The sequence below is a fragment of the Danio rerio genome, chromosome 16 (assembly GCF_052040795.2).
Source record: "Danio rerio strain M-AB ecotype USA chromosome 16, GRCz13ab, whole genome shotgun sequence".
Lineage (NCBI taxonomy): Eukaryota > Metazoa > Chordata > Actinopteri > Cypriniformes > Danionidae > Danio > Danio rerio.
Genome location: NC_141036.1, coordinates 52,999,637 through 53,024,821, shown reverse-complemented (window position 1 = coordinate 53,024,821; position 25,185 = coordinate 52,999,637). Strand labels below are relative to the sequence as shown.

The following is a 25,185-nucleotide window of genomic DNA, read 5'->3' as shown; positions in this document are numbered from 1 at the left end:
TAGGCCATTTAGTGATTTATAGACCAGTAATAATACTTTAAACTCTATTCTGAATGTAACTGGGAGCCAGTGTAGAGACCTGAGGACAGGTGTGATGTGCTCTGATTTTCTGGTTCTGGTCAGAATTCTGGCAGCAGCGTTCTGGATGAGCTGCAACTGTCTGACTGTCTTTTTGGGAAGATCAGTGAGGAGTCCATTACAGTAATCCAGTAAAATTAAGTGAGTTTTATCTTTTAAACAAGATAATTTGCCACAGAGTAAGTAAAGAAATCGTATTATTTCAAGCTTTCAATGAACCCCTGGCTATCAAAAAATAAAAAAATCATATCAGAAGGACAAAATCTCCTTGACTTCACCCAAAATGATTTGACAGCAAATCTGTCATACAAAAGAGCCACTTAAATAGAGCTCTTCGATCAATAATCCAAATATTACAGTTTGTACAGTATGTCACTTATCCGGGGATCAGCGGAGGGTCGGTTCTGAAGCAAATCCAGAAAATCGAAAGGTGTCAGAAAGGTGTCTGTAATCCAATTCAATATCAGATTGAAATGACCCTACAGGAGCATCGGTGGAAAAACTTTGCCATATAATAAAAAGACAGTAATAAAAGAAAGTAAGAAGAAAATTTTATTATATCTGTAAAGCAACTATCTACGCAAAATTCGTTTAATCATTAATTTTCCTTCGGCTTAAGGTTCTTAATTATCAGGGGTCGCCACAGCGGAATGAACCGCCAACTATTCCAGCATATGTTTTGCACAGCGGATGCCCTTCCAGCCACTACCCAATATTGGGAAACACACTCATTCACACACACTTATACACTACGGCCAATTTTTGTTTTACCCAATTCACCTAAAGCACATGTCTTTGGACTGTGGGGGAACCCGGAACACCCAGAGAAAACCCACGCGAACACGGAGAGAACATGCAAACTCCACACAGAAGGCAGGGCACATTTATAGCACATTTCGCGAATACCCTTTGGGCTCGCACGTCGCAAAAGGAGGTCCAACCTGGTACTAGTAAGGTCGGTGTACCTAATAAAGTGGCCAGTGAGTGGATTAGACATCCCTGATTGATCATTGTTTTTAATAACTTTAAAACTTTGTTTTTGAATCTTTTTGAGGAAAGACAAGATGGTGCAGTGGGTAGCACAATTGCCTAGAAGGTCGCTGGTTCGAGCTCTAGCTGGGTCAGTTGGCATTTCTGTGTGGAGTTTGCATGTCCTCCCCGTGTTGGCGTGGGTTTGCTCCGGCTTCTCCCACAGTCCGAAGACGTGTTACAGGTGAACTGAATAAACTAAAATGGCCGTAGTGTATGTGTGTGAATAAGTGTGTATGAGTGTTTCCCAGAACTGGAAGGGTATCCACTGTGTAAAACATATGATGGATAAGTTGGTGGTTCATTCTGCTGTGGTGAACCCTAACGAAGTAATAAAATTTTTTGAATTCATTTTGAGAAAATTCTGTGAAATTCACAAAGTCTTAGGGCTTTATTTTGACGGTCCAAGCGCGGTCCACTCATTTCTTAATGAGTTATAGGTGTGTTTTGAGAATAAACCAATCAGAGTCTCATCTCCCATTACCTTTAAGAGCCAGCTGCGTCCTGTCATAAGCGCATTTGCTATTTACAGGATGTAAAATAAGTGTAAGTGGAAAAACCGAGCATTTCACAAGCTAACAGTTGACAGTTTTTTTTTTAACAGAAAACTGTTAAACAGAGCATCTACTGCGTGAGAATGAGAGATAATGGATCTACTTTCACTTTCGCTCTTGGATAGGGAAACCTTTACGCACAGACATCAATTAGCCTATAAATAATTAATTTTGTTTGTTAAGTGCAAATATTTGTTTCAAAACTATTTCTAAATTCAGTTCTAATTTCCAGCAAACGAATAAATGAACAATAATAACGAAGTGTGCTCAAAAACCTGAGTTATATCCTAAAACACATGCTGTGCCCCATATGATGTAAAACCTGCAGGTTGGCAACTCTAAGCTTGTTTTTAATAAAACAAATATAAATATGTATATAATAAATAATACTGCTTATAATAATAATATTATACAGAAGCAAATTGTTATGAATGAACTGAAAAAGCCTCTCAAGATGAAGAAGACATAAAAGCAGTGATTTTTCATATTTATGTAGGCTAGAAAATAATGTTTTGTAATATTTTAATTCTTTATATTTATATTGTATATATATTCTTATTATATCCTATATATAGACCTATCCTTAATATTTAAATTTTTTCATATGTAAAGATATTTGCGTATTGCTCTACATCTTGTGCGTATTAAGCAGTGTGTAAGCGAGGAGCAACTCTGCGCTGGAGTTTAGACCGGGTTTGTTTTGGTCTAATGAAAAATCTATTATAGTTTCTCAAAATAGCAACGCACCAGCAATGCGCCGCAGAACGCCTTCCTTTTTAGACTAGAACGCCTATGGGCGCACATATGAGCGCAAATCCATTTGCTATTTAAAGAGCGTGGCACAACGCCTCAAAACGACTCTTGCGCCAAGCTGAAACTAGCAAACAAGTATTGCGCCACATTGCGCCGGGTGTATGATAGGGCCCTTAGACTTATTCATGCTTTTGTGTTCCTGATGTCTGATTTTTAAATGAATAATTTGTTTACTTTTACTCTTTTTCGCTTAACCCGTTGCCGTTGACGTACCGCCTGTGTTACATAGCATGTTTACGGGAAAACTTCAGGGAAACATCGCTAAATTTAACAGCTTCCCACAAAAAGACTAAACATGTCAAATATCATTTGAAAGCAGAGATTCTTGTGATTAAGACTATTCCAACTATTTTAAAACACAATAAAAATACAGTAGCAGACCCGATTAGTGTCTGTCAAAACGTGGATAATCACAGAAACAATAACAAGACTGAAAAAACTCACATTTTATGCCTCCTGTCTGTCCACAGATCCACAACATTTCAACAAACAGGGTGTAATTGCACTGCAAACAGTCCAGCCAATCCAATTCAGTGAAATATTTAGTCCACAATCCGATATGTCGATAAACATCCAAGGAATGCACCGCTATCATTTCACACAAGTCGCTGGATCAATCAAATCTATGATGTGTTCGGTAGTGTACTGTCTTTTCAGATGTAAACAATACTCTTATTTTGAAAGGAAAATGGCCACTGGCCTCTTCCCTTTTAACTGATGTATCAATTTACTTTGGGTATGCATTTTTTTAGGCATTTTCGCAAATTTTACAGAAACGCTAAAGGGTTAATTTGTCAACTTTCATTATCAAAAACATTTACTCACATTATCATTATTATCTTGTGTGTTTTTAATATATATATATTTATGTAAATTACAAGGTTTATATAATTTCATGAGAATAATTGCTTCTGAAAATGACAGTAGTTATAAAAATAAAAATAAGGGAACGTTCTATAATGACAAAAACATCATATTTCACACAGGTGACAGACAGCAGAGGAAAAAAAAAAGTCTATTCCAGCCCCCTGCAGCGACGAGTTAATGAGATCAATTATAAATATACACCAAAAATCTTCCATCTCACTGCCTTCATTTACATTTCAGAATGACTCCTCATGCCACACAGTACAGTCTGACGCGCATGGCGCTTTAACACCAGAATGCTGCGAAACATAATTAACTTCATTTGAGGACTGACAGTTTCCTCAAACCGCTTCGGGCAGGATTATGGCTTTCCGACGGCAGATTTACAGGATCTGGTTTAATGGTTTAGGACTCCAGCAGTTACACACTGCCTTCGCACTCCAGCTATAAATAAGATCAAGGTGTTCCCAGCTCACGGTTCATTCCCCAAAATGGAAATGTATGGAGTTGTAACGTTCATAAACGTGATTCAAAGAGCCACAAAAGGTCATGCGCTTGAATCAAACACCTTCACCTTGGATTAAATCAGGATGCTGTGTGATTGAGTGCCAAGGAAACTGAAGGGAAACTGTGCAAAGATTATTTCTAAGTGTTCTTAGAATGATCAAAGCGAAAAGGTAAAAGCTGATCATACACTGTAAAAAATATTGCCGCCTTATTTTTTATAGTTAATTCAAATGAACTTTTCTAGTTATCTCAACTTACATCACTCAAATTGACTACAAATAATAGGATAATTGTTGTATAATAGGGTATATGCCGAAGCATCCTAATAGGACTTTTAATTTGCCAGTAACCTGGGTTGAGCGCTTCCGGCGAACTGTACGGGTGCATTTAAGGACTGTTTTCTTTAAAAATCAGCGATCTCCACTAGCTGAGTGATATCCGATGTAAAGTGGGTCTCAGATTGTACAAGAAGCACTGCATTAAATTACATTCGCACCCTGCCATGTCTTTATAATATGAGCATTTATTTTACCCCAGTATATTCAATGGAGCTTCTGCGCTACACTGCCAATTCTGACGGGTGCGTGCGAGTAAACGGCTTTTTGTCTCGTTTTATGCTTGAGCAACTAAATGAATGCCAAAACTTATTTAACAGAATGTATTTTGATGACATTGCAAAATCGATGCTGTAAAAGGAACCGTATAAAATGGAAATAAGTTCACAATAACAGGTCACCGGAAGTTTATCAGTATGGGAAAAACACTAGCTCAGCATATACCCTATTAAAAAAATCTAGTTAAAACCTGATTAACTTATTGAAATAGGTTAAAGTAATATAAAAACATTTATTGTCATCAGGGTTGGGGACAGTTACTTTAGAAAGTAATGCATTAGTACAATATTGAGGTACTTACCAAAAGAGTAAAGAATATCGCACACTGAATCCAAAATTTTCGTCTGTAATTTTCCCATGTAAAAAATAAACTCAACCTCACGTTTTGTGAATTGTATTGACACACTGCTTCCGAAACTTTTGTCCGTCAAAAAAAAGTTTATTTCAGGACATCAGTGGAATTTGAATACATTGCTTGTGATACTTCACACACTCAACTACACTCAAAAAAATGACCATATAACATAACTTGTTCAAACTACTTATTTAAAATGAGCTGAAACTACACAAATCTTGAGATATTATAGGGACAACTTGTTTTATGTTCAATTCAAATAAATTTGTTTAAAGTGTTAACTTCATCGATTTGTGTTGCGACAACATAAATGAATTGTGTGGAACCCTGCATTTTTAGTGTACACTGTAAAATCCAAAAAGTTAAGGTAACTCTTACTATTTGAGGAAACCGACTGTAACAAACCAGTTCAATTCAAATCCTAATGTGTGCTGTGAACTTAATCCATTTGAGTAAATAAAGCAATAATGCACAGTAAAACCCGATAAATAAAAAGAACTTTAACTGAGTACTGAAAACCCAATAAGTTAAAGCAACTCAAACCGTTTAAGGAAACCGATTACTACAAACCATTTGAGTTAAAAAAAAAACCTAATCTATATAAGTACTGTGAACTTGAAGTTGAAGTAATGATGTATTTAATTACTTTATTACCTTCAACACTGAATTCAAAACTCTTTTCAAATGAGTGAATTAACATTCAGTAAATTTTGAGTTAACTATACTCATTTCAGTTGATCAAGTTGACTGTTGGGTTTTACAGTGTACGTAAACAAATCCTGAACAGAGACTGGCAGTACCTACAGACATTATAATAGATGGCGGCCATGTTTCTTTCTTTAAAAAATGCCCTTCATAGCCTTATATAGGGCTTTTGTGCTTATATAGAATAGGAGTTGGTATTCAAGGGTGTGCACAGATGGGGAGCATTTTGATTGATGTAGTGGGCTGCTCTGTCCTAAAATGCCAGGGCCGATTTTTTTGTCCCAGTGCAGCCCTGCCTGCCGTACAGGTGTAGCTCGCTGTCAGAATGCAGTCGTTTTGCTTGTTGATGATTACCCAGGCTTTATATAACGTAAGCTCCATCTTTTTTCCTTGTCTTTGGCTAGGCAGAACCTCGGTTTTTAGCACTACATAGTTTTGAATCTGGTAATCATGGAACATTATTTCTTGCACATGACCACACAGAACAATATTGTTGGCATCCAAAAACTTGGATGCTTGGCCGTTTCGTCTTATCCAATAGCCATTGGGATGGTGCTATCGCAAATGGACCTGTCAGATGAACGCCGCTCACTTTAACATTAATTTTGCCAAATAACTGTGTTATCACTGGGTGACAAGCTGTTATAATATGCTGAAAGCATTATGTAAATATTATAACTATATTTATAATATGTAATCAATATAACTTATTTCTAAGACAACAACAAACTCTGTACCGCATCAGATGTCAATCCTTCGCTGTAAATGCTAGCGCTCCTGTACTTTTATGCCACCTCCTTGCGTGCGCATCCTGAATGTTTACAAACATGGTAATATAACTTGAAATGACTAGAAAAGTTAATCTGATCCTACTGAAATTAAGACGGAAATTTTATTTTCATTTTTCTACAGTGTACAACAATACATTGTATACTAGGTTAGGGGTTCTTAACCTTTTTCACTTCGGGGCCCTCTTCTTTCTCCGATTAATTTTTGAAGGCCCACCTATATTATATTATATTATATTATATCATTTTCTTCTTGTCGGCTTAGTCCCTTTATTAATCTAAGGTCGCCACAGTGGAATGAACCGCCAACTTATCCAGCAAGTTTTTACGCAGCGGATGCCCTTCCAGCCGCAACTCATCTCTGGGAAAATATTATATTATATTATATTATATTATATTATATTATATTATATTATATTATATTATATTTTATTATAACAAATATATATTTTACATTTGTTGTGCCTTCTATTATTTTCTATTATCATCGTTTCATAAAATTATAAAAAATAAATTTTATTTAAATGTAATTATATATAGAACAAAAACTACATTATTTATAATTTTATTTATTTAAAAAAACATACATAGATTCAAAGAGAACCACAGATCAACAGGGATATTGCAAAGGACTAGCTTCTACTTTAAATGGACTGGCTGAATATAAATATATCAAAAATATACAGACAAATGAAAAATACAGTTAAACACTCTAAATCTGTTGAAACGCATCAATCTGATGACGGTTGAATTTGCAGCTGAATAATATTGGGAGATCGCTGACAGGAACAGTGAACAGCTCATATGCAAGTTTATTTTACATTCTATGGCAGAAACACCATGCACTAAGCCTTGCTAGATCCTCATGTATAGGCACGCTTCCATTATAAAATACTCACAGGATATTAATTTGGACAACTATGCAGATATATTAAATAGTTCGCACAAAAATACACAAAGAGATACATTCACTTTCACTTCATGCATAGTTTATGAATGAAGAGACATGCGTGAAACAGTTGCAGATGCGATCATGAGGCTGTTTTTGCAGCGAGTTTGAAGATCAATCAGAGCACAGGAGAAAGTGCATTACTTTGATCATTTTAATACAGCACATTATAACGAAATCCAAAACATTATAGTATAATATTGAGAGTTAATTTTAATCTCGCGGCCCACCTGCAGGGTGGCCCACTGGTTGAGAATCCGTTCTAGGTCATTAGAACAGTTCCCATTTTGTAAGCTTCCTAATGTAAATATATCAAAACTCAATATTGATTAGTAATGTGCATTGCTAAGTTCTTAATTTAGACAACTTGAGGAATAATTTTCTCAGTATTTAAATGTGTTTATTTTTTTGAAAGCACAGATTTCAGTTTTTCAAATAATTGTATCACAACCAAATTTCATCTTAGCCTAACAAACCACACATCAACTGAAAGTGTATTTATTCATATCAATTTCCAAACATTAAACTACTATAACTGGGTTTTGTCGTCCAGGGTTACAAATGATATGATTACATTCTCCAGCTTTGAAAGTACAGTATAAAACGAGCTGTCGCTTTCCCTCTGTAGAGTCAGTCAGTCAGTCAAAGGAGGAATGAAATCCAACTGCAAAGATGAAATCATGACATACTGTAACTCATCTGAAACATTCCCAGAGGGAGATCTGCCTCTGAAACCCGCGGCTTTCCAAAGTTGAAAAAGAATCCACGATTGCATCAAGAATATTAGAGAATAAATCAGCAGCTCCACTGATAATGGCAAAAATAAAAACATCAACAGTGTGCCGTAATCAGATGAAGGCCAATGAGAAGCAATTACATTGAACATATCCGGGTGAAAAAAACAAAACAAGCCCCACATAAAAAAGAAAGAAAAAAAAAATCGAAACTTATGAGATCAACTCAAGAGCTCTCACAGAATTCGTATATTGGATCTTTATCTCCGGGGGTCAGACACTTACAGTCACACACTTATATATTTATATATAAAAAAGCAATAATCCTTCTGAGGCTCAAGCACCACGCTGCCTCTTATTTCAATTAGAGACCAATCGATCTTCAGTCTGAGGTGTGGGGAGCTGGACATTATACAGAGAAGGAGAGGAGAGACAGAGACACATGTCAGCAACACATGGGTGTTTCCTGAATTGCGGGATTGAATTGAAGATGAACCAATATTTTTTCAAAATCAAAAATTATTTATTCATTCATTTTCTTGTCGGCTTAGTCCTTTTATTAATCCGGGGTCGCCACAGCAGAATGAACCGCCAACGTATCCAGCAAGTTTTTATGGAGCGGATGCCCTTCAAGCCGCAACCCATCTCTGGGAAACATCCACACACACATTCATACACTACGGACAATTTAGCCAACCCAATTCACCTGTACCGCATGTCTTTGGACTGTGGGGGAAACCAGAGCACCCGGAGGAAACCCACGCGAAGGCAGGGAGAACATGCAAACTCCACACAGAAACGCCAACTGAGCCGAGGTTCGAACCAGCGACTTTCTTGCTGTGAGACGACAGCACTACCTACTGCGCCACTGCATCGCTAAATTAAAAATTAATGAAAATATATTAAACAATAGCATAAATTATCTCTAAAAAATAATGTTTGTATGTGTATTTTTGTCTTGAAAATAGTACTTGACAACCAGCATTTGGCGGGTGTTAATGTCAAGCCCTGATTATTAATGCATATCTTTTTTGGTGGCTGTTTCTATTGCAATTTAATTAAATTTCTGAGTATAAATTATTTTTACCCAAATATCTGTTTTTTTTGTTTGTCAAAAATTGCCAAGATTGTCCATTCAATTCCTTTTTGCTTTGCAGGATTCTTCATGTACACTCGACAAAAAAAAAAAAAAAAAAAAAAAAGAGCATTTCTGTTTGTATACCTGTCAACCCTGCTGTTTTTTACGGGATTCTCCCGTATTTTACTGTTCTTTCCCGCTGTTATCCCGTAAAGGTATTTTCCCGTATTTCTCCAGTATTTTCAGTCTTTCTCTGAACAGCGGAGCCTCCCTATACGTGATCCATACCGCCAAACCACCAGGGGTCGCCCCTTGCTCTAAAACGTGAGTCTTCTGTGCTTTCGCTTTGTTTAGGAATAAAAACACTTATAAATAAATATTAAAAACGGCGTGATTCCATTTCCTTTTGATTACAGGTGCCGTCGCCCATCCAATACAATCCTCAAAACAGTCATATATGGTGCATGACTGTCAGCTGACGCGCTTCATAGTGATAAACAGATGCTGTTTCCCAAATGGATTCTGTACACGCGGTTGGGGGAATCCCTTATTATGGTGGGCATATCCCTTATTTTCACAACCCAATGTTGACAGGTATGTGTTTGTTCACAATTCTTGTAACTTCTTTGGTCAATTTATTTGTCTTGTGTTCAGTCCACTTAAATTCGTAAACAATTAAGTCAACTTAAGCGTTTTGTGTTGAGACAACATGAAGAAATTGTGTTGGTCCAACTACCTGGTTAGGGGATTTGTAGTTCCTAGCATGCTTTGCGTGGGATTAAAATAAGAGAGGGAAATGTTGACAATAAAAGTAATCTAAGGGTGTTTAAAGAGGTGGTCCACTACGATATTATATTTTAAACTTTAGTTGATGTGTAATGTCGCTGTTTGAACATAAACAACATCTCTGAATGTAAAACGCTCAAAGTTCAATGCAAAGGGAGACCTTGGTTTTACAGAGTTAGCTAAGCAAAGCCTACAACGAACGAATTTTGGGGATTACAAAAAATACTTCCAGCCCTTGTGAGATCACTAAGGTTTGTTTACCGCGCACACACACACACAGCGCAGCTAAGGGCTGTGGCCAGAGGCGCTGTAACGTTATAGCAGAGATATGCTAAAGTGCGTCCAAACGTTGCTGTTAAAACAAAGCTTCGTCTGTTTCTGTATTTGGGTTTCCAAAGACACGACACAAAGACAGAAGTGCTTACAGTTCAATATTAGTTATGTTCCAGAGAATTATAAAATACACAGCAAGCTTGATTTGATAAAACAGCTCCAGAATCTCTCCCAGTTCAGTGCTGGATTCGGTTAAAATCTCCTCAAAGCAAAAGCTGTGAACTACAACCTGTAAGTGTTTTAATTTGTTAAAATTGATCATGACATGTACAGTGTCTAGAGTTAACGCTATGCTGTAGCAACGATGTAAACAATGGGAAATGCTGTTTTGTGCCGCAAACGATTTAGCTACAATACAAATTCATATTAATCAGTAAAACTGCTATGAACACCCACACACACACACACACTTCTCACACAGCCTCTCTCTCAATGTGTGTGCGCGACTTTGCATTGATTGTCTTTAGGCAGCTTTTACATGTGTTTCATATCTCAGATAATGAAGTCGCAAAAGGTATGTGGATGATTTATATTACTTGCACCTGCATATTCTGGATATATGTAAAATACGTTGTGTAATGCTTTGAGTTTAAAAAAATACAGGTTTAACAAATTAGTTAATGTCAAACTATGACTAACAAATGCTCTACATGTATTGTTCATACTTAGTTCATGTTGGTAAATACATTAAAGGTGCAGTAGGTGATCTTCCACAATGATAACAGCTTAGCAAAAATCTCTGAATCACAGTCCCTCCCCTGCCATCCAGAGCCACGCCTCCTGAAACACGAGGACGTGCACCTTAAAGATGACAGCAAAAGAATCCTCTCTCATGTGTTAGAAGAGTAAAAACCCTTTACTAAGCCAAACTGACATGCTTTTTCAGAGTGAATATTTAGAGTTGCATGGTAAACGATATAGGGAGAGACTAGGCGGAATATCGGTATTTACTTGCGTTTTGTTGTTAAACTAATTCAAATCTACATCATCGATGCTCTAAAAGTTCCCTTATGAAACTGAAAATAGTCTTATCAATCTTTCATCTGAAGATTTTAGTGGCTGAACAACACTTCTGTGAAGATATAACCCATTTGTAACAACAACATCTAACGTTACATCAGCTTTCCGTGAAGCTAAAGCAGTTTTAAAACAGAACATTACCCGTCTAAGAGAAATCCTTCAGACATGGTGTCATCCTTTCTCCAGCGTGCGGAGGTAACTCCAATATTGATTCAGGTTTTTAAAAAGTTTTTATTCAGCATGTTTTTACCGATCGCTCTCTCTCTCTCTCTCTCTCGTGAACGCGTAGCACGTCTATGCACAAACGGCTGTCGAAGGAGCTGCGTACAAACGGCTACGCATTTGTTCAAATCTCCATTTGCTGACAGACAGTTTGGGCTACTTATCGGAATTATGAGAGATGTCAGCCCGACAATATTAATTTGGATGAACATTTTTAGGTTTTATGCCTTACCCAAAATATAAAAATACATCTAAATACATTTAGATCATTTACTTTAATCATTACTATTGGAATGTGAAAAGACTTTCAACCAGCACAACAACAAATGTTTCTGAAGACAATCACCTACTGCAATTTATCTAATTAAACCTCATTGTAAAGGGTGACCAAGGCAGTAAAGTACAGTAAATTGCATTTTATTCTTTGACAACATCTAATATTCGTTTAGGATTTATAACTGATCAGTTCTGAATTCTGACATAAATTCCAGCAGAAATACAAGTGTAGAAACTATTTTCACTCAATTGATTACATGCGTAGAAACAGGATACAAAGCTAAAGGTAAAGTATATGCCTTAATACATTGCTTTTTAAAAGATGAACTCAGTAAATGCCATCCTTTTGTCAGAAAAATAGCCATACAGTGACAGTAAAACGCAATTAAATGCTCCTATACTGTAGTGTGGGTGTACCATGCATCATCTGGGAGATTTGCTGAACCTCAAACATCCAAATACATCAAAGAGCAACTTCACCAGCAGCAGCAGCAGAATAGAAGTATAAGAATTATTGATGAAATGTAAATATACTTACATCATAAATAAAGAGGAGTATCGCAAGACATGGCAAACTGCTTACAGTCATCATCATTCCTCAAGTTTCCTAGCAGACGTTCTGGCTGAGGTTAAATGGAGTTGAAGGGAGAAGCTGATGTTCTGTGGCGAAGCGTTCGGGGTCTGAACACTTGCTCATTTCAGCTCCATCTGACACTGATCGATGCTCACATGAGGGAGAGCCCAGAGAGCCAATCCAGCGCCACTATTTCATTAATAGAGCCGTGCAGTACAGTATATACACACCGCGTGCCTGCCTGATGTACCTGCATTCACAGAGTGGATAACACATTACAGTTTTTCTCAGTCGCTTTGGTGCATTTCTCACAACACTATTTACATTTGCACAACAGGTAATGCATTTCTCAAAACAATTAGTCAGTTGTGCACATCCAAGTAGCAGTTTCTCATTCTTTCCAACACATTGCAGATGTTTTTGGACATGCATCAATTGCTTTCATACAACTCTCTGCTATTTATAACATTATCATTTGCTTATGTCATGTCAGTTAAAATGAACTAAACTTGTGAACGCTGAATAGTCACTCCTTAAAAAACTAACAGTCCTCATTTCATTACTTGAGTCATTACATACAAAAATGTTGAACTAGTTGTCAAAATCTGTCAAGCAAACTTTATAAAACAAATTAAAATCTTTATTCTCTTGAAAATGTCTTCAAAATTGAACAATTTGATGAATGATTTACAGACCTGTGTATGTTGTAGGTTCAGTTCCAATATGTACAGCAATATTGTGTACAGCTGTGCACAGCTCTACCCAAAGGAAGAGTGTGTTTTGTTGTAAGTAAGGGTGTTTATTACAGTTTTTCTCAGTCGCTTTGGTGCATTTCTCACAACACTATTTACATTTGCACAACAGTTAATGCATTAACTGTTGTGCAAATGTAAATAGTGTTGTGAGAAATGCACCAAAGTGTCTGAGAAAACGTGTAACTATCTTGTTCATAAACAATGATGTCTGGGCTTTTCATTTTGATGATACTGACACTTTGATTGACATGAATACTTTTTTTTTTGAGGAATGAACTATCCATTTTGAGCATGTGACACGCTTTTGCAGGTTATCAGCTAGGTTTTGCAGTTTGTTCTAATTGTTTTGAGAAATGCATTAACTGTTGCATTCCTGTTGTGAGAAACGCACCAAAGCAACTGAGGAAAAACTGTAAAAACACATTTATTTACATTTATGAAACATACGTACGCGTACACAGTTGAAGAGAACATTATTAGACCCCTGGGGATTTTTCTTTTCTTTATTTTTTTTAAATATTTCCCTGATGTTTAACAAAGCAGGAAGATTTTTAAGATTTTTAAGGAGACAGACAGACAGACAGACAGACAGAAAGACAGTCAGACAGACAGAGACACAGACCGACAGACCGACAGACAGAAAGACAGACAGACAGATTGATAGATATACACATAGACAGATAGACAGACAGACAGACACAGACAGACAGACCGACAGACAGATTGATAGATAGACACGTAGATAGATGGATAGATAGATAGATAGATAGATAGATAGATAGATAGATAGATAGATAGATAGATAGATAGATAGATAGATAGATAGATAGATAGATAGATAGATAGATAGATAGACAGACAGACATTAGACAGACAGATAGATTGATAGATAGATAGACACATAGATAGATAGATAGACAGACAGACAGACACAGACAGAAAGACAGACAGATAGACACGTAGATAGACAGACGTTAGACAGACAGATTGATAGGTAGATAGACACAGACAGACAGACCGATCGATTGATAGATAGATAGACACAGACAGACAGACCGATCAATAGATAGATAGATTGATAGATAGATAGACACATAGATAGATAGACAGACAGACAGACAGATAGATAACATAATGGATGGATGGATGTTTAGACAGATAGACACAGACAGACAGACAAATAAGGTCAAGATACTCCAGGATTGGCCAGCCCAGTCACCAGATATGAACATTATTAAGCATGTCTGGGGTAAGATGGAGGAGGCATTGAAGATGAATCCTGATGAATCATGAAGAACGCTTTCTTTGTCATTCCAGATGACTTTATTAATAAGTGATTTGAGTCATTGCAGAGATGCATGGATGCAGTCCTTCAAGGTCATGGGAGTCACACACAATATTCATTCTTTTCCCACTGCAGCATGACTTATACTGTACATTATCTCTGTTCAGTGACAAGACTTTTGTCTAAGCAAAGTTAGATCTTATTGTCCTAATTAAATAATTAACAATCAAGGCATGATCATATATTATTATTCACTATAATTTATTTATTCTGGTAAAATAGCTGTAATCTAGAGGCCTTTGCCTTTCATATAAGCCACTTCTGACATCAAATGATCAACTAGAAGTCAAGGTATTATTTGTTGTTCCTAAAACTTAAATAGGTGACAAGACCTTCGTCAGTGTAAAACAGGATTTATGAAAAAAGATTTAATAAAAATAAATAATAATACAAATAAAATCCTTCATATTTAATACACCAGCATTTATTTCCTGCAGGTCATCAGAAAACATAAGCTGTACAAAAAAATAAGACCATAACCCACAGAGATCAACGAGACCACTTCGCAATGTACTAAACATTTCTGTGCAATATAAAAGAACTTAATATGATACAATACTCATTATTTATTATTATTTACAAATAAAACTAAAAAGTAAACATTCATTTCACCAGCTGCTAAGCCGGACGGCCGGGTGAAACGACTCTAATGTAGCAGCGTAAATCAATTCAGGAAAATCAAAACCAACAAAACGCATCTTCTATTACTAATATCTGAATGGAGGACGACTTCAATAGGAGTTAAAGACCAGCACATCTTTGGAATATATCAGATTCACACTGTTTATTAAATAGGATGTCATCAAATTCAAATAAAATCCAATTTCATGAACGCTTAAAAATATGTTTACACAGAATTGTATTTTTTAATTTGTCTTTTTAACATTTTAAATAATTTTTTAAAAGGGTAATAAGATTTATAATAATTTTTAAAATCATTTACAAACAAACAAAGGTTGCTATTATAATATTCTGCAGAAAAATAAACCATCAAAAACAGACCCCGAATGAGTCTCTGTTCGATGGCTTTGTACTTTTGTTGCAAGTGCGCGAGACAGCAAGTGTGACTATATTTATAAAGCCTTATTGTTATGAAGTTTAATTATTATTACGCAAATAAGTATATAAGATTCCAGAAAAGTGCTAGACATACACAATGACCCCAGAAAGTATTCGCACATTTAAAACACACTTAATGTATGGATGTTTCTGCATTAGATAAAACTATCAAATCAAGTGTCATCATAAAAACAATTTATTCTTTTGAATGTAAAAATTAATAGGTGTGTTCGACTTCATGCAGCACTGCATAGATCGATCAAAATCTGTTTTAAAGCGGTGCATGCTGCTTAGAAATTTCTGGATTGACGCTGCACTGACGCCACGTGACTGTCACATGTGGTACCGCCGACAGCACTCCGAGATCAGACGATTGATTCAGCCTGTGCAGCTGAAGAGCGACTGCTGGAGCTATGATGATGACACGGATATTAAACGATTGGCCGAGTTCACCGCATGACAACAACCACGTGTGTTCCAGGTTTATTAATGGACAAACCCTCGCCTGCACTTGGCTAATCTCGTTGATCACTGGCTGCAGCCATGGTTCAAGTTGAACACACCTAATTTCTTCTTTGTTGCCAAATTTCAATTAAGAAGTCATACATGTAATCTGTGTTTTTAAGTACTGCCACTTGAACAGTCGGCAACAAGACTGACTTCTGTTTTATCTATTTGACTCACTAACTAGAACTGGAGTTGTTCTGGAATTGAATTGGTTTATTTTTGGAAGTTTCTGAGAGTCATTATGGAGAATTGGTTCATAATATGTTTTTGATTCTCTCAAAATCACTGGCTCATGAAATTCAGCTCTTCAGGGGTTCGTTCTTCGTACCTCGCTTAAATGATCTAAGATGATTTGGCAGATCCTGGATCTTTTAATCTTGATGACTGATTTCTGGCTAATTTGGTTCTTCAAACAAGTTCGCAAATCAGATTAAAATGTCTGGATGAATTGATCCAAGATCTCTGCGTGTGTTGTGAAGGACAGATCTATCCATCCTCAAAATCATGATCAGCAATAAAACGATTGGCTGACGGCACAGCAGCGTAATGACATCATCGGATTAGTATTTAATTATCCATGTGAGCAAAATTACAAAAAATTCATAGCAAACCGTTTGTTAAATATGATACGCAATAACTTTACACATTTGTTGTGAGCTGCAGGCTTTACACTTTTAAATGTCAAGAGCAATTTCACATTTCATCAGTTTTACATTTTAGATTGGATTTTGTTTACTATAGTAGCCTAGGCTATTTTAATTTCTTAATCGGCGTAAGGACTAGAAATTTATTCAAATCAAATCCCCTGCATATTAGCTGTCAAAACATGTACATGACTGCATAAATTATTATTCAGTTATAAAAAACAACCAAACAAAAACAATCGAATATTGTGCATGTCTATTAACATACAGAAATTGTACCTTTGAATAGTACATAATTGTATCTAAATAAAAATCCATATTAATAAATGTTCTCTTTGATCCCCTCGGGGAGAATCACCCTGTTTTTGTGCTTTTATTTACTAAGTTTTAATTATATATGTTTTTAAACATATCTATATAAACAAAAAATTAATTTTTTTATTAAATATTATAAATTATTATAAACTATAAATGTGAGATTTAAACTTTTTAAAACTATTTGACTTTTTCCGTAAGTGTATATAATCTATCAACGCAATCTCACGGCAATTCGTAACTTTTTGGTTTTGTGGCTAATTCGTATGAATTCATACGATCTAATTTGTACAGTTTAGTACGATTTGCTCATCACCCAATGATGGTTAGGGGTGGGGTTGAGTGCCACGCCTCCTTTTTAAAATCATACATTTTCATACGACTGAACTCGTACAAATTCATACGAATTAGCCACTAAACTGACAAAAAGTAAAATACATATGTTTCCTCGTGACATCAGGCTAAATCTATAGGTTACTACTGTAAGAAAATATCAGAATTTGGTACATACTTTCAGTATTACCTTTGCTTGAAATGACCCGATCTAATCCTGTTTACATGAAATAAACCTGCTCCTGAGCAGGTTTGAGCTACCAGACCTGTTGCTATGACAACAACCCTCAGATGAGCTTTGAAGAACGAAACGATCCTGGATCAAACCGTCAATAACCAAATCCAGCTAACTGAGCAATCCACGTACGAAGAACGAACCCCAGAAATTGGACTAGACTGATCAAGTTTCTCTCAGAATCAATCCATAAATGTGAATAATTTGGAAATGTGACTACAATTGTTACCTAATAATTTCATAATCTAACGCAGGAGCATCCTGATGTTTTAAAGCACATCTTAAGCATCCAAATTCTTTGTGAGGTCACTATATTCAGCATGACCACTATCCTGTGAGAATTGGCAACAATTAATAACAATACTTTCGTATTTTAAAATCAATAAGGCAGAAACTATGGGGTCTTCCCATGAGACCCTTTGAGTTGACACGTACATCAGTCATGTATTCAAATGCCAGACACTGAAAATGGGACATAAACCCGTCCAATCAAAAGTAATCATAATACTGTCACAACCACTTTTCCCCATTAACTGTATATCAACCAATTATTATATATTATAAAAATGCCAGAATGGAAAACTATAACCAAAATAAATAAATAAAATAAATTCAATGTCAAAAGACACATCATAGAAACTATACAATGCACAAATGAGTGAAAACAAAAGGATGTGAGGTCTTTAAAAAAAGTCCCACTCTGAGATTTATTTCTACACTTTCTCAGATATCCCGATTCATGTTTGTACGTCTTGAAGAATCACGGCTTCAGAGACATTGTTCAATGGCGATTGCGTTCCTTGCTGCACTAATATAGTGCAAAATAACGCCTGGAACCAGAGTGGGACTTCCAGGAGAACATCATCTGTCTTGTTTTCACCTTCCATAGAAAGGCTGCATCTTCTTTGAGCAAATATTGTCCGTGGTGAAACTGTTATGTGAGGTTTTCTTGCACGTTCTTCACTGTGTGGTATGTTTTTGGCATTGTCTATGATGTAAATCTCTCCAAAAACGTGAATCCTCTCTGTCGGGAAGCACAAGTCGGAAGAACGTTGCTCCGATAAGGTCTTTGTGAGAAGTCTGAGCCGTCTTGAAAGACCACTAGCTTGACCGCAGTTTGCATAATTGACAAATATACTTGTAAGGAACTGATGTAAAGAAAGGCTTGATCCCACAGCGAGTGGAGGTGCGTGTAAAGGCTCTTCCAGAACAAGAACGTGAAGTAAAAACAGAAAGCATGACGGTGATTTTCCTCTTGGATGTTTCATCTTTCAAGTTGGATTCAAGCAGGGTTTGTGATGGTTAGGCATTTTCTCATTTAAAGGAACATTTGGGTGAATCTCATTAAAACAGAACATGTCCTGGTGTCTCATTTATACATATATGAGGTGTGCGCACAAAACAGGGGTGTAAATGTGTGTATGCCACTTCCCAAGCAAAGGTTGTTATCTATAAAAATAAACTTAACTTAAACTTAATTTGAATCCCTCGAGCCTCAAAGCCACAATAATGTGACGCAAGTCACATAACATAATCCACTGAATCTGAATCTTTGATGCAATATCCATACCAAAGAGCATAGAATCACCAAGAGGCGACACTCTAGTGCGATTTTAGGAAACAGCCACTAGATGGCGCGGCAGCCATTTTGGAATGAAAGTTCCAATAGAACAACAGCATATTACAAGTCTGTAAATTAAACTATTAAAATTGCTGATGATTGCGATAGTAAGTGTTGTATTGTTGTCTTTCAGGTTTTATCTGAGCTTTAATGTTAAATTAATAAATGAAAAATAAAGCAGCTGCTTGTCATTGCGACAGCAATAAAATCCAATGGACAGCCGACCATTTTCACTCCAATATGGCGGAATCCGGGGCTGGTGCTGGGTGCTGCTGTTGCAAGGGAACGTTCTATTAAGTGTCGCCTCTTGGTCATTCTAAGCTCTTTGTCCATACTGTGTAAAGCTGAGGGTCGAAAAGAGCAAGAAGGCAGAAAAGGCAGGCAGTGGCATCATTATCTCAAAATATTAAACATATGTTCAAAAAAGACTGCCAAACAGGGTAAGGCTAAAGTTACTTCTTAACAGATGATAATCTGCACTTATCCATGAGGTTCTAGGTTAACTGGCCGCATTAGCTGGGACGTCCTGTATATTTATTGACTTGTCAAGTACCTGACCTCCCTTTCCCTATTTTTGCCATTATTTTTTTTTAAAGAACTGTCCGACGAAGGCTTTAATGGCAAGCGGAGTTCTCAGCCGTCAGATGTCACTTCACAACAAAAGGCGCTAATACCGTCACATTTGTGTTTTTGAGGCTGTTTGGTCACTTCATTCGTTTAATTCTGATTGGATATAAATCTGATCGCTCAAACCACTTCAGAAGGTGATCTGGGATGCATTCCAGATGAAACTGAACAGGTCTAATCATTTTTTAGACAAAATTAATATAAATAAAATAAATTATGACCAGGAGAACATTCACAGGTAGCCTAACTTTTATTCTAAATCTTGGACCTTATTTCTGAAATAAAAATGAGCAATAAAAAAAGTGTGAAGCACCAGAAGTGGACCATATTAAATTAATTTGAATATATTTTGGCTATTGATATCCAGGAATTTTCAAAATTACAGTACTTTTTTTTAACCAAAGGAGCTAGAAAAATTCTGAGGAATTCATTATTATTGTATTAATATAATAATAATAATAATAATAATAATAATAATAATTATTATTATTATTAAATATGTTTAAATTATTCTTTTTTTATTGAAATGGCCAATTTGTGACTGAGGACAGTTGAATGTGCTGGCCAGTTTGTTTTTTGTCTAATAAATGATAGTATTACTTGAAAACTTTATCAGATTGCTATTTTTTCCTAATAATATATGATGTAATAAATTAGCATTTTAAAAATTAGTCTTGTTTTATTTTTTATTTTGCAATTTTTTTAGGAAATATTTTTAGTGCATCAAAAAGTGCAGTTATGATGACATCTGACTAGCCAGCAAAAAATGTCACTAAAATGCTGTATTTAAATCATAAAATTGCAAAAATGTCTAAAAAATGTAACTGCTTAAAGTCCACATTTTTTTTTTCGTATTGTGACGCAGTTCCTTGAGAAACGTCTGGAGGGGCGTGGTTAAGTATGTTAGCCATGCCCAATACCCAAAAAGACGTTATCTGACAACTTAACTGAAAACAATCAGGAAGTGCATTTTCAGATACTAATTTTAGATTACAAGAGTACAACAGTTTTTTTCTTAATGACATGCGCAGATGAAATGTTTACCACAAAACTAGCAGTGCGAGCTAACAAAATCAATAATTTTCATTTCGAGCGCACTTTAAAGTCATCATGTGAGCCATAATCATAAAAAAAAAAAAAAAAAAATATATATATATATATATATATATATATATATATATATATATATATATATATATATATTTTTTTTTTTTTTTTTTTGGTGTATGTTCGCAAAGTTTTAAAAACACTTCACATACGAGCGGACGCAGCCACTGCAATCTTTTTGGCTTGAGACTTCTTGTCTCATTCACTTCCATTGATTTTCAGATGTTAAAAACCGTAATTGCCACAGCGGAAAGAACCGCCAACTTGTCCATCATATGTTTTACACAGCGGATGCCCTTCAAGCTGCAACCCAGTATTGGGAAACGCCCATATACTCTCACATTCACACACATACAGTGCTCAGCATATATAAGTACACCCCTCACAAATCTCATTTAAATTCATATTTTTAATAGGATGCTATACAATATTATATTTGTGCACATACATTTGATTAGTCAGTACTAAAGCCAAATCTAAAGCTTATCAAACAAAGTAACTTACAAAAATGGTCCAAAATTATTACACCCAAATGTATATGTTATAGAAAAATATAAAATGCAAATTTAAAAAGAGAATAAAAAATAAATAAATAAAAAAAAAACAGAAAAATTTAGTTGAAATTTTGTAAATGGTAATTTTTTTTGCAATATTTTGCTTGTATTTAATTGCATTATCTTTCAATTTCTACATATGTTTGGTGACTAAAATATAATTTTAATAAATATATCTGTTAATCAAATCTGTTTTGTCCAAGTGCACCAAATTACATTGCCTATATCCACTGAGAATTGGAGAAATATAGTCATTTTCAAAATGTTCTGTACTCAATTACGCTGAGCACTGTACACTAAGACCAATTTAGCTTACCCAATTCACCTTTAGCACATGTCTTTGCACTGTGGGGGAAAGCGGAGCACCCAGAGGAAACCCACACCAACATGCGGAGAACATGCAAACTCCACACAGAAAAGCCAACTGGCCCAGCCGGGACTCAAACCAGCCACCTTCTTGCTGTGAGGCAAGATCTACTGAGCCACCGTGTCACCCCAAACTGATATTTTCTTATTATATTATTATTCTTTTCATGTTTAGTCATGAACACACTTGTTTGTAGAGCAAGTGGTTTGACCGTGTTTTGCTATTTATTATTTCTAGTCTTTTCTCTCATAGGCAGCTGGAACGAATCAACAGAAACGAGTGCACTTCTGCATTGCAGAATAAAATCAGTAAAATTAGCTGGACATGTTTTTGTTTATGAGATTCACCCCTCTGTTATTGATGTTTTTATGATGGTAGTTCTCCAGTAAGGGCTACATGTCCACATCCCCATCGTACGCCAGGGTCAGGGGTTTCAGTCGATTATTGTTTTGTCTTCGCTGAGGTTTCTTTGGCTTTTTGCTGAGGACAAAAAAGCAATTTCAAAATATTAGAATCAAATTCAAGGTAATTATACTTTACTCTGTGAGTGTATCAATACATTCTAATTCAAGGGGACCTAATATGCCTTTTTTACAAGATGTTAAATAAGTCTCTGCTGTCCCTAGAGTAAGTATGTGAAGTTTCAGCTCAAAATACCCCACAAATATTGTTCTAAAAGTCTTTGAAACTGCCCCTTTTAGATTTGATCCAAATTATGCTGTTTTTAATGACTGTTGCTTTAAATTTAAATGAGATGGTGCTCTTTTCAAAAGAGGGCGGAGCTACAAATGCCTGTGTGTCAGCATAGTGGCAGATTCAAAAACAAGACTAATGTCCCAAGCCTGGGGTGTCCAAACTCGGTCCTGGAGGTCCTGTGTCCTGAAGATTTTAACTCCAACTTGCCTCAACACACCTGCAAAGATGTTTCTAGAAAGCTTAGTTAGAGCTTGATTAGGTAACCCAGGTGTGTCTGATTGGGGTTGGAACTAAGCTTTGCAGGACACCAGCCCTCCAGGACCGAGTTTGGACACCCCTGTCCTAAGCTAATGAGGGAGAGATTGTTACTAATGGGCGGGGCTTTCCTCCTCAGATGACGTGTACAAATGGAGAACGTCCATCAAAGTGTGTCTGCAGACTGTTTTTATGAAATTAGATTAAAAATATAATAATTAATAAACTTTTACCATTAGAAGCTGGTTATATTCCCACACTGCCGCCACACAACTGTGTTTAAACCTTTTATAAATGTGATTCTTGCATAATAGGTCCCCTTTAACACTATGTATTATTCAAACACATTCTGTACATACTATTAAATATGCATATGGATAATATGACATGATACAACAAATTAAATAATGAAGAATAATGTATAAAATCAATAACTGAAAATGATGATGATGATGATTATGAATATTTCAGTAAAATATCCAAAATATGTTTGAAAAAAGTCATCCTATTTAATAGCATTGCGAGTTGCCCTCACAGCAGAATTTCCGAGAAGGGTATAAACGGAGGTCGGAGCCAGCTCCAAGTGGGTGGGCCTTGGAGCTCCAAGTGGGCTGTGCAAACCTTATTTAGTCATATTTAGAGTTCAATATTGTACTTTATGAATGTGTACATCTAACCCTAAACCCAACCTCACAGTAACCTGATGAACCCAACCTGTGGTTTAAGTCTCTCCCACTTGCAGGTCTCCGGGCTGCAGCGATACCTACTTGGAATTTCCAGGCATGACGGATAAAATTTCTGTTCACGTAGTAGGAAACTATAAACTTGATATTATAAACATTATTATAAACTCATTATAACCTTAAATTATAAACTCAATTCTAATTTATACAGCAATGATAACTAAACCTGCACTTATGTAGTTCTAAATAATATTCTTAATGTAAAATACAACTAATAATAACTTGAATTCTAGTTGATCATTTGGAAAAATGGCAGAAGATAGAATTTTCTGATGAATCATCTGCTGAACTGCATCCCAATCGTCACAAATACTGCAGAAGACCTATTGGAACCCGCATAGACCCAAGACTCTCACAGATATCAGTCAAGTTTGGTGAAAGAAAAATCATGGTTTGGGGTTGCATTCAGTGTGACATTCAGACATTCAGGGTGTCGAAGACGAATCCAAAGAATCTTGATGAACTCTGGGAGTCCGGCAAGAACACTTTCTTTGCCATTCCTGACGACTTTATTAATAAGCTATTTGAGTCATTGCAGAGATGTATGGATGCAGTCCTCCAAGCTCATGGGAGTCACACACAATATTCATTCTTTTTCCACTGCAGCATGACTTTATATTCTATACTGAACATTATTACTGTTCAGTGACAAGACTTTTGTCAAAGCAAAGTCAGACATTACTGTCCTAATTAAATAATTAAAAATCAAGACATGACCATATTTTATTTTGGTAAAATAAGCGTAATCTAGAGGCCTGTGCCTTTCATATTAGCCACTTCTGATACCAAATGATCAACTAGAAGTCAAGTTATTACATGTTGTTCCTAAAACTTGGATAGGCGACAAGACTTTTGTCAGGTAGTGAGTAAATCTTCATTCTAAAAGTAAGTTTAGCAAGAGCTTGTTTTGATATCCATTACTAAACCAGTAAAGCACAAACACCGTACCCAGCCAGCTGGATGTATTTAGCATGAGAAGGTAAAGGCACAGACTGAGACCAAGGCACCGGGTCGAGGATGCAGGACGTCAGGAGCCGGTTTCTCCAGCTTTTAACTGGATCTGGACCCTTGACTCTCCTGCTGGCACTCAGGACAGGTGTATGTCAGCTCATGGGCATCTTGGCCCATCCACACTACTGTACCGTTGGCAGAATCAGGCGTACCAAGTGACCGCCGGATGGCACAGTAACTGCTGCTCATGGTGGCATGGATGGTGGGATGTGGGTGATAGAAAAAAAAACAAGCCAAATGAATGCATGAAGTAAATGAGAAATGAAAATGAGGGATGATGAAAGAGATGGAAAGGGATGTTGTTCTTACCATGCGAGGTAAATCATCGACACTATAAATACCAGGAGGACAAAAACACCTGCCGCCACACCGTATACCCACGTCTTCAGCTTCCCATCTAAAGAGGACAAATATTTTTATCTGTTTTTAGCTTAGGACATAAAGCACAAGCACAGGTGAAATCTAAATTATTAGCCCTCTTTTTCAGATGTTTTTCAAATGATGTTTAAAAGAGTAAGTATTTTTTTTCCAAAGTATGTCTGATTATGTTTTTTCTTCTGGAGAAAGCCTTATTTGTTTTATTTCAGCTAGAATGAAAGCAGTTTTGAATTTTTTATAAACTATTTTAAGGTCAATATTATTAGCCCCCTTAAGCTATATTGTTTTTTTTGATTGTCCACAGAAAATAAAACACTTTTATACAATGACTTGCCTAATTACCCTAGTTAA

General features: G+C 36.1%; 2 protein-coding genes across 20 annotated transcripts in view; one reads left to right on the top strand and one right to left on the bottom strand.

Moving 5' to 3' along the window:
* The window catches only part of LOC147840426 (uncharacterized), a 362,844-nt gene that overhangs the window by 23,752 nt on the left and 313,907 nt on the right, over positions 1 to 25,185 (top strand). The window lies entirely within an intron of this gene.
* thsd7ab (thrombospondin, type I, domain containing 7Ab) overlaps positions 21,143 to 25,185 on the bottom strand; it is a 279,181-nt gene continuing 275,138 nt past the window's right edge. For 8 of the 18 annotated variants that reach the window (XR_015510188.1, XR_015510190.1, XR_015510193.1 and 5 more), the window contains 3 exons: positions 24,766 to 24,853; positions 24,394 to 24,637; positions 21,469 to 22,231 (listed from right to left, as the gene is read on the bottom strand). Coding sequence is in view for 4 of the 18 variants with exons in the window: in XM_087284994.1 (XP_087141120.1) it covers positions 22,144 to 22,231; positions 24,766 to 24,853 (176 nt within the window). In the remaining 14 variants the exon portion in view is untranslated. 18 annotated transcript variants of the gene reach the window in all.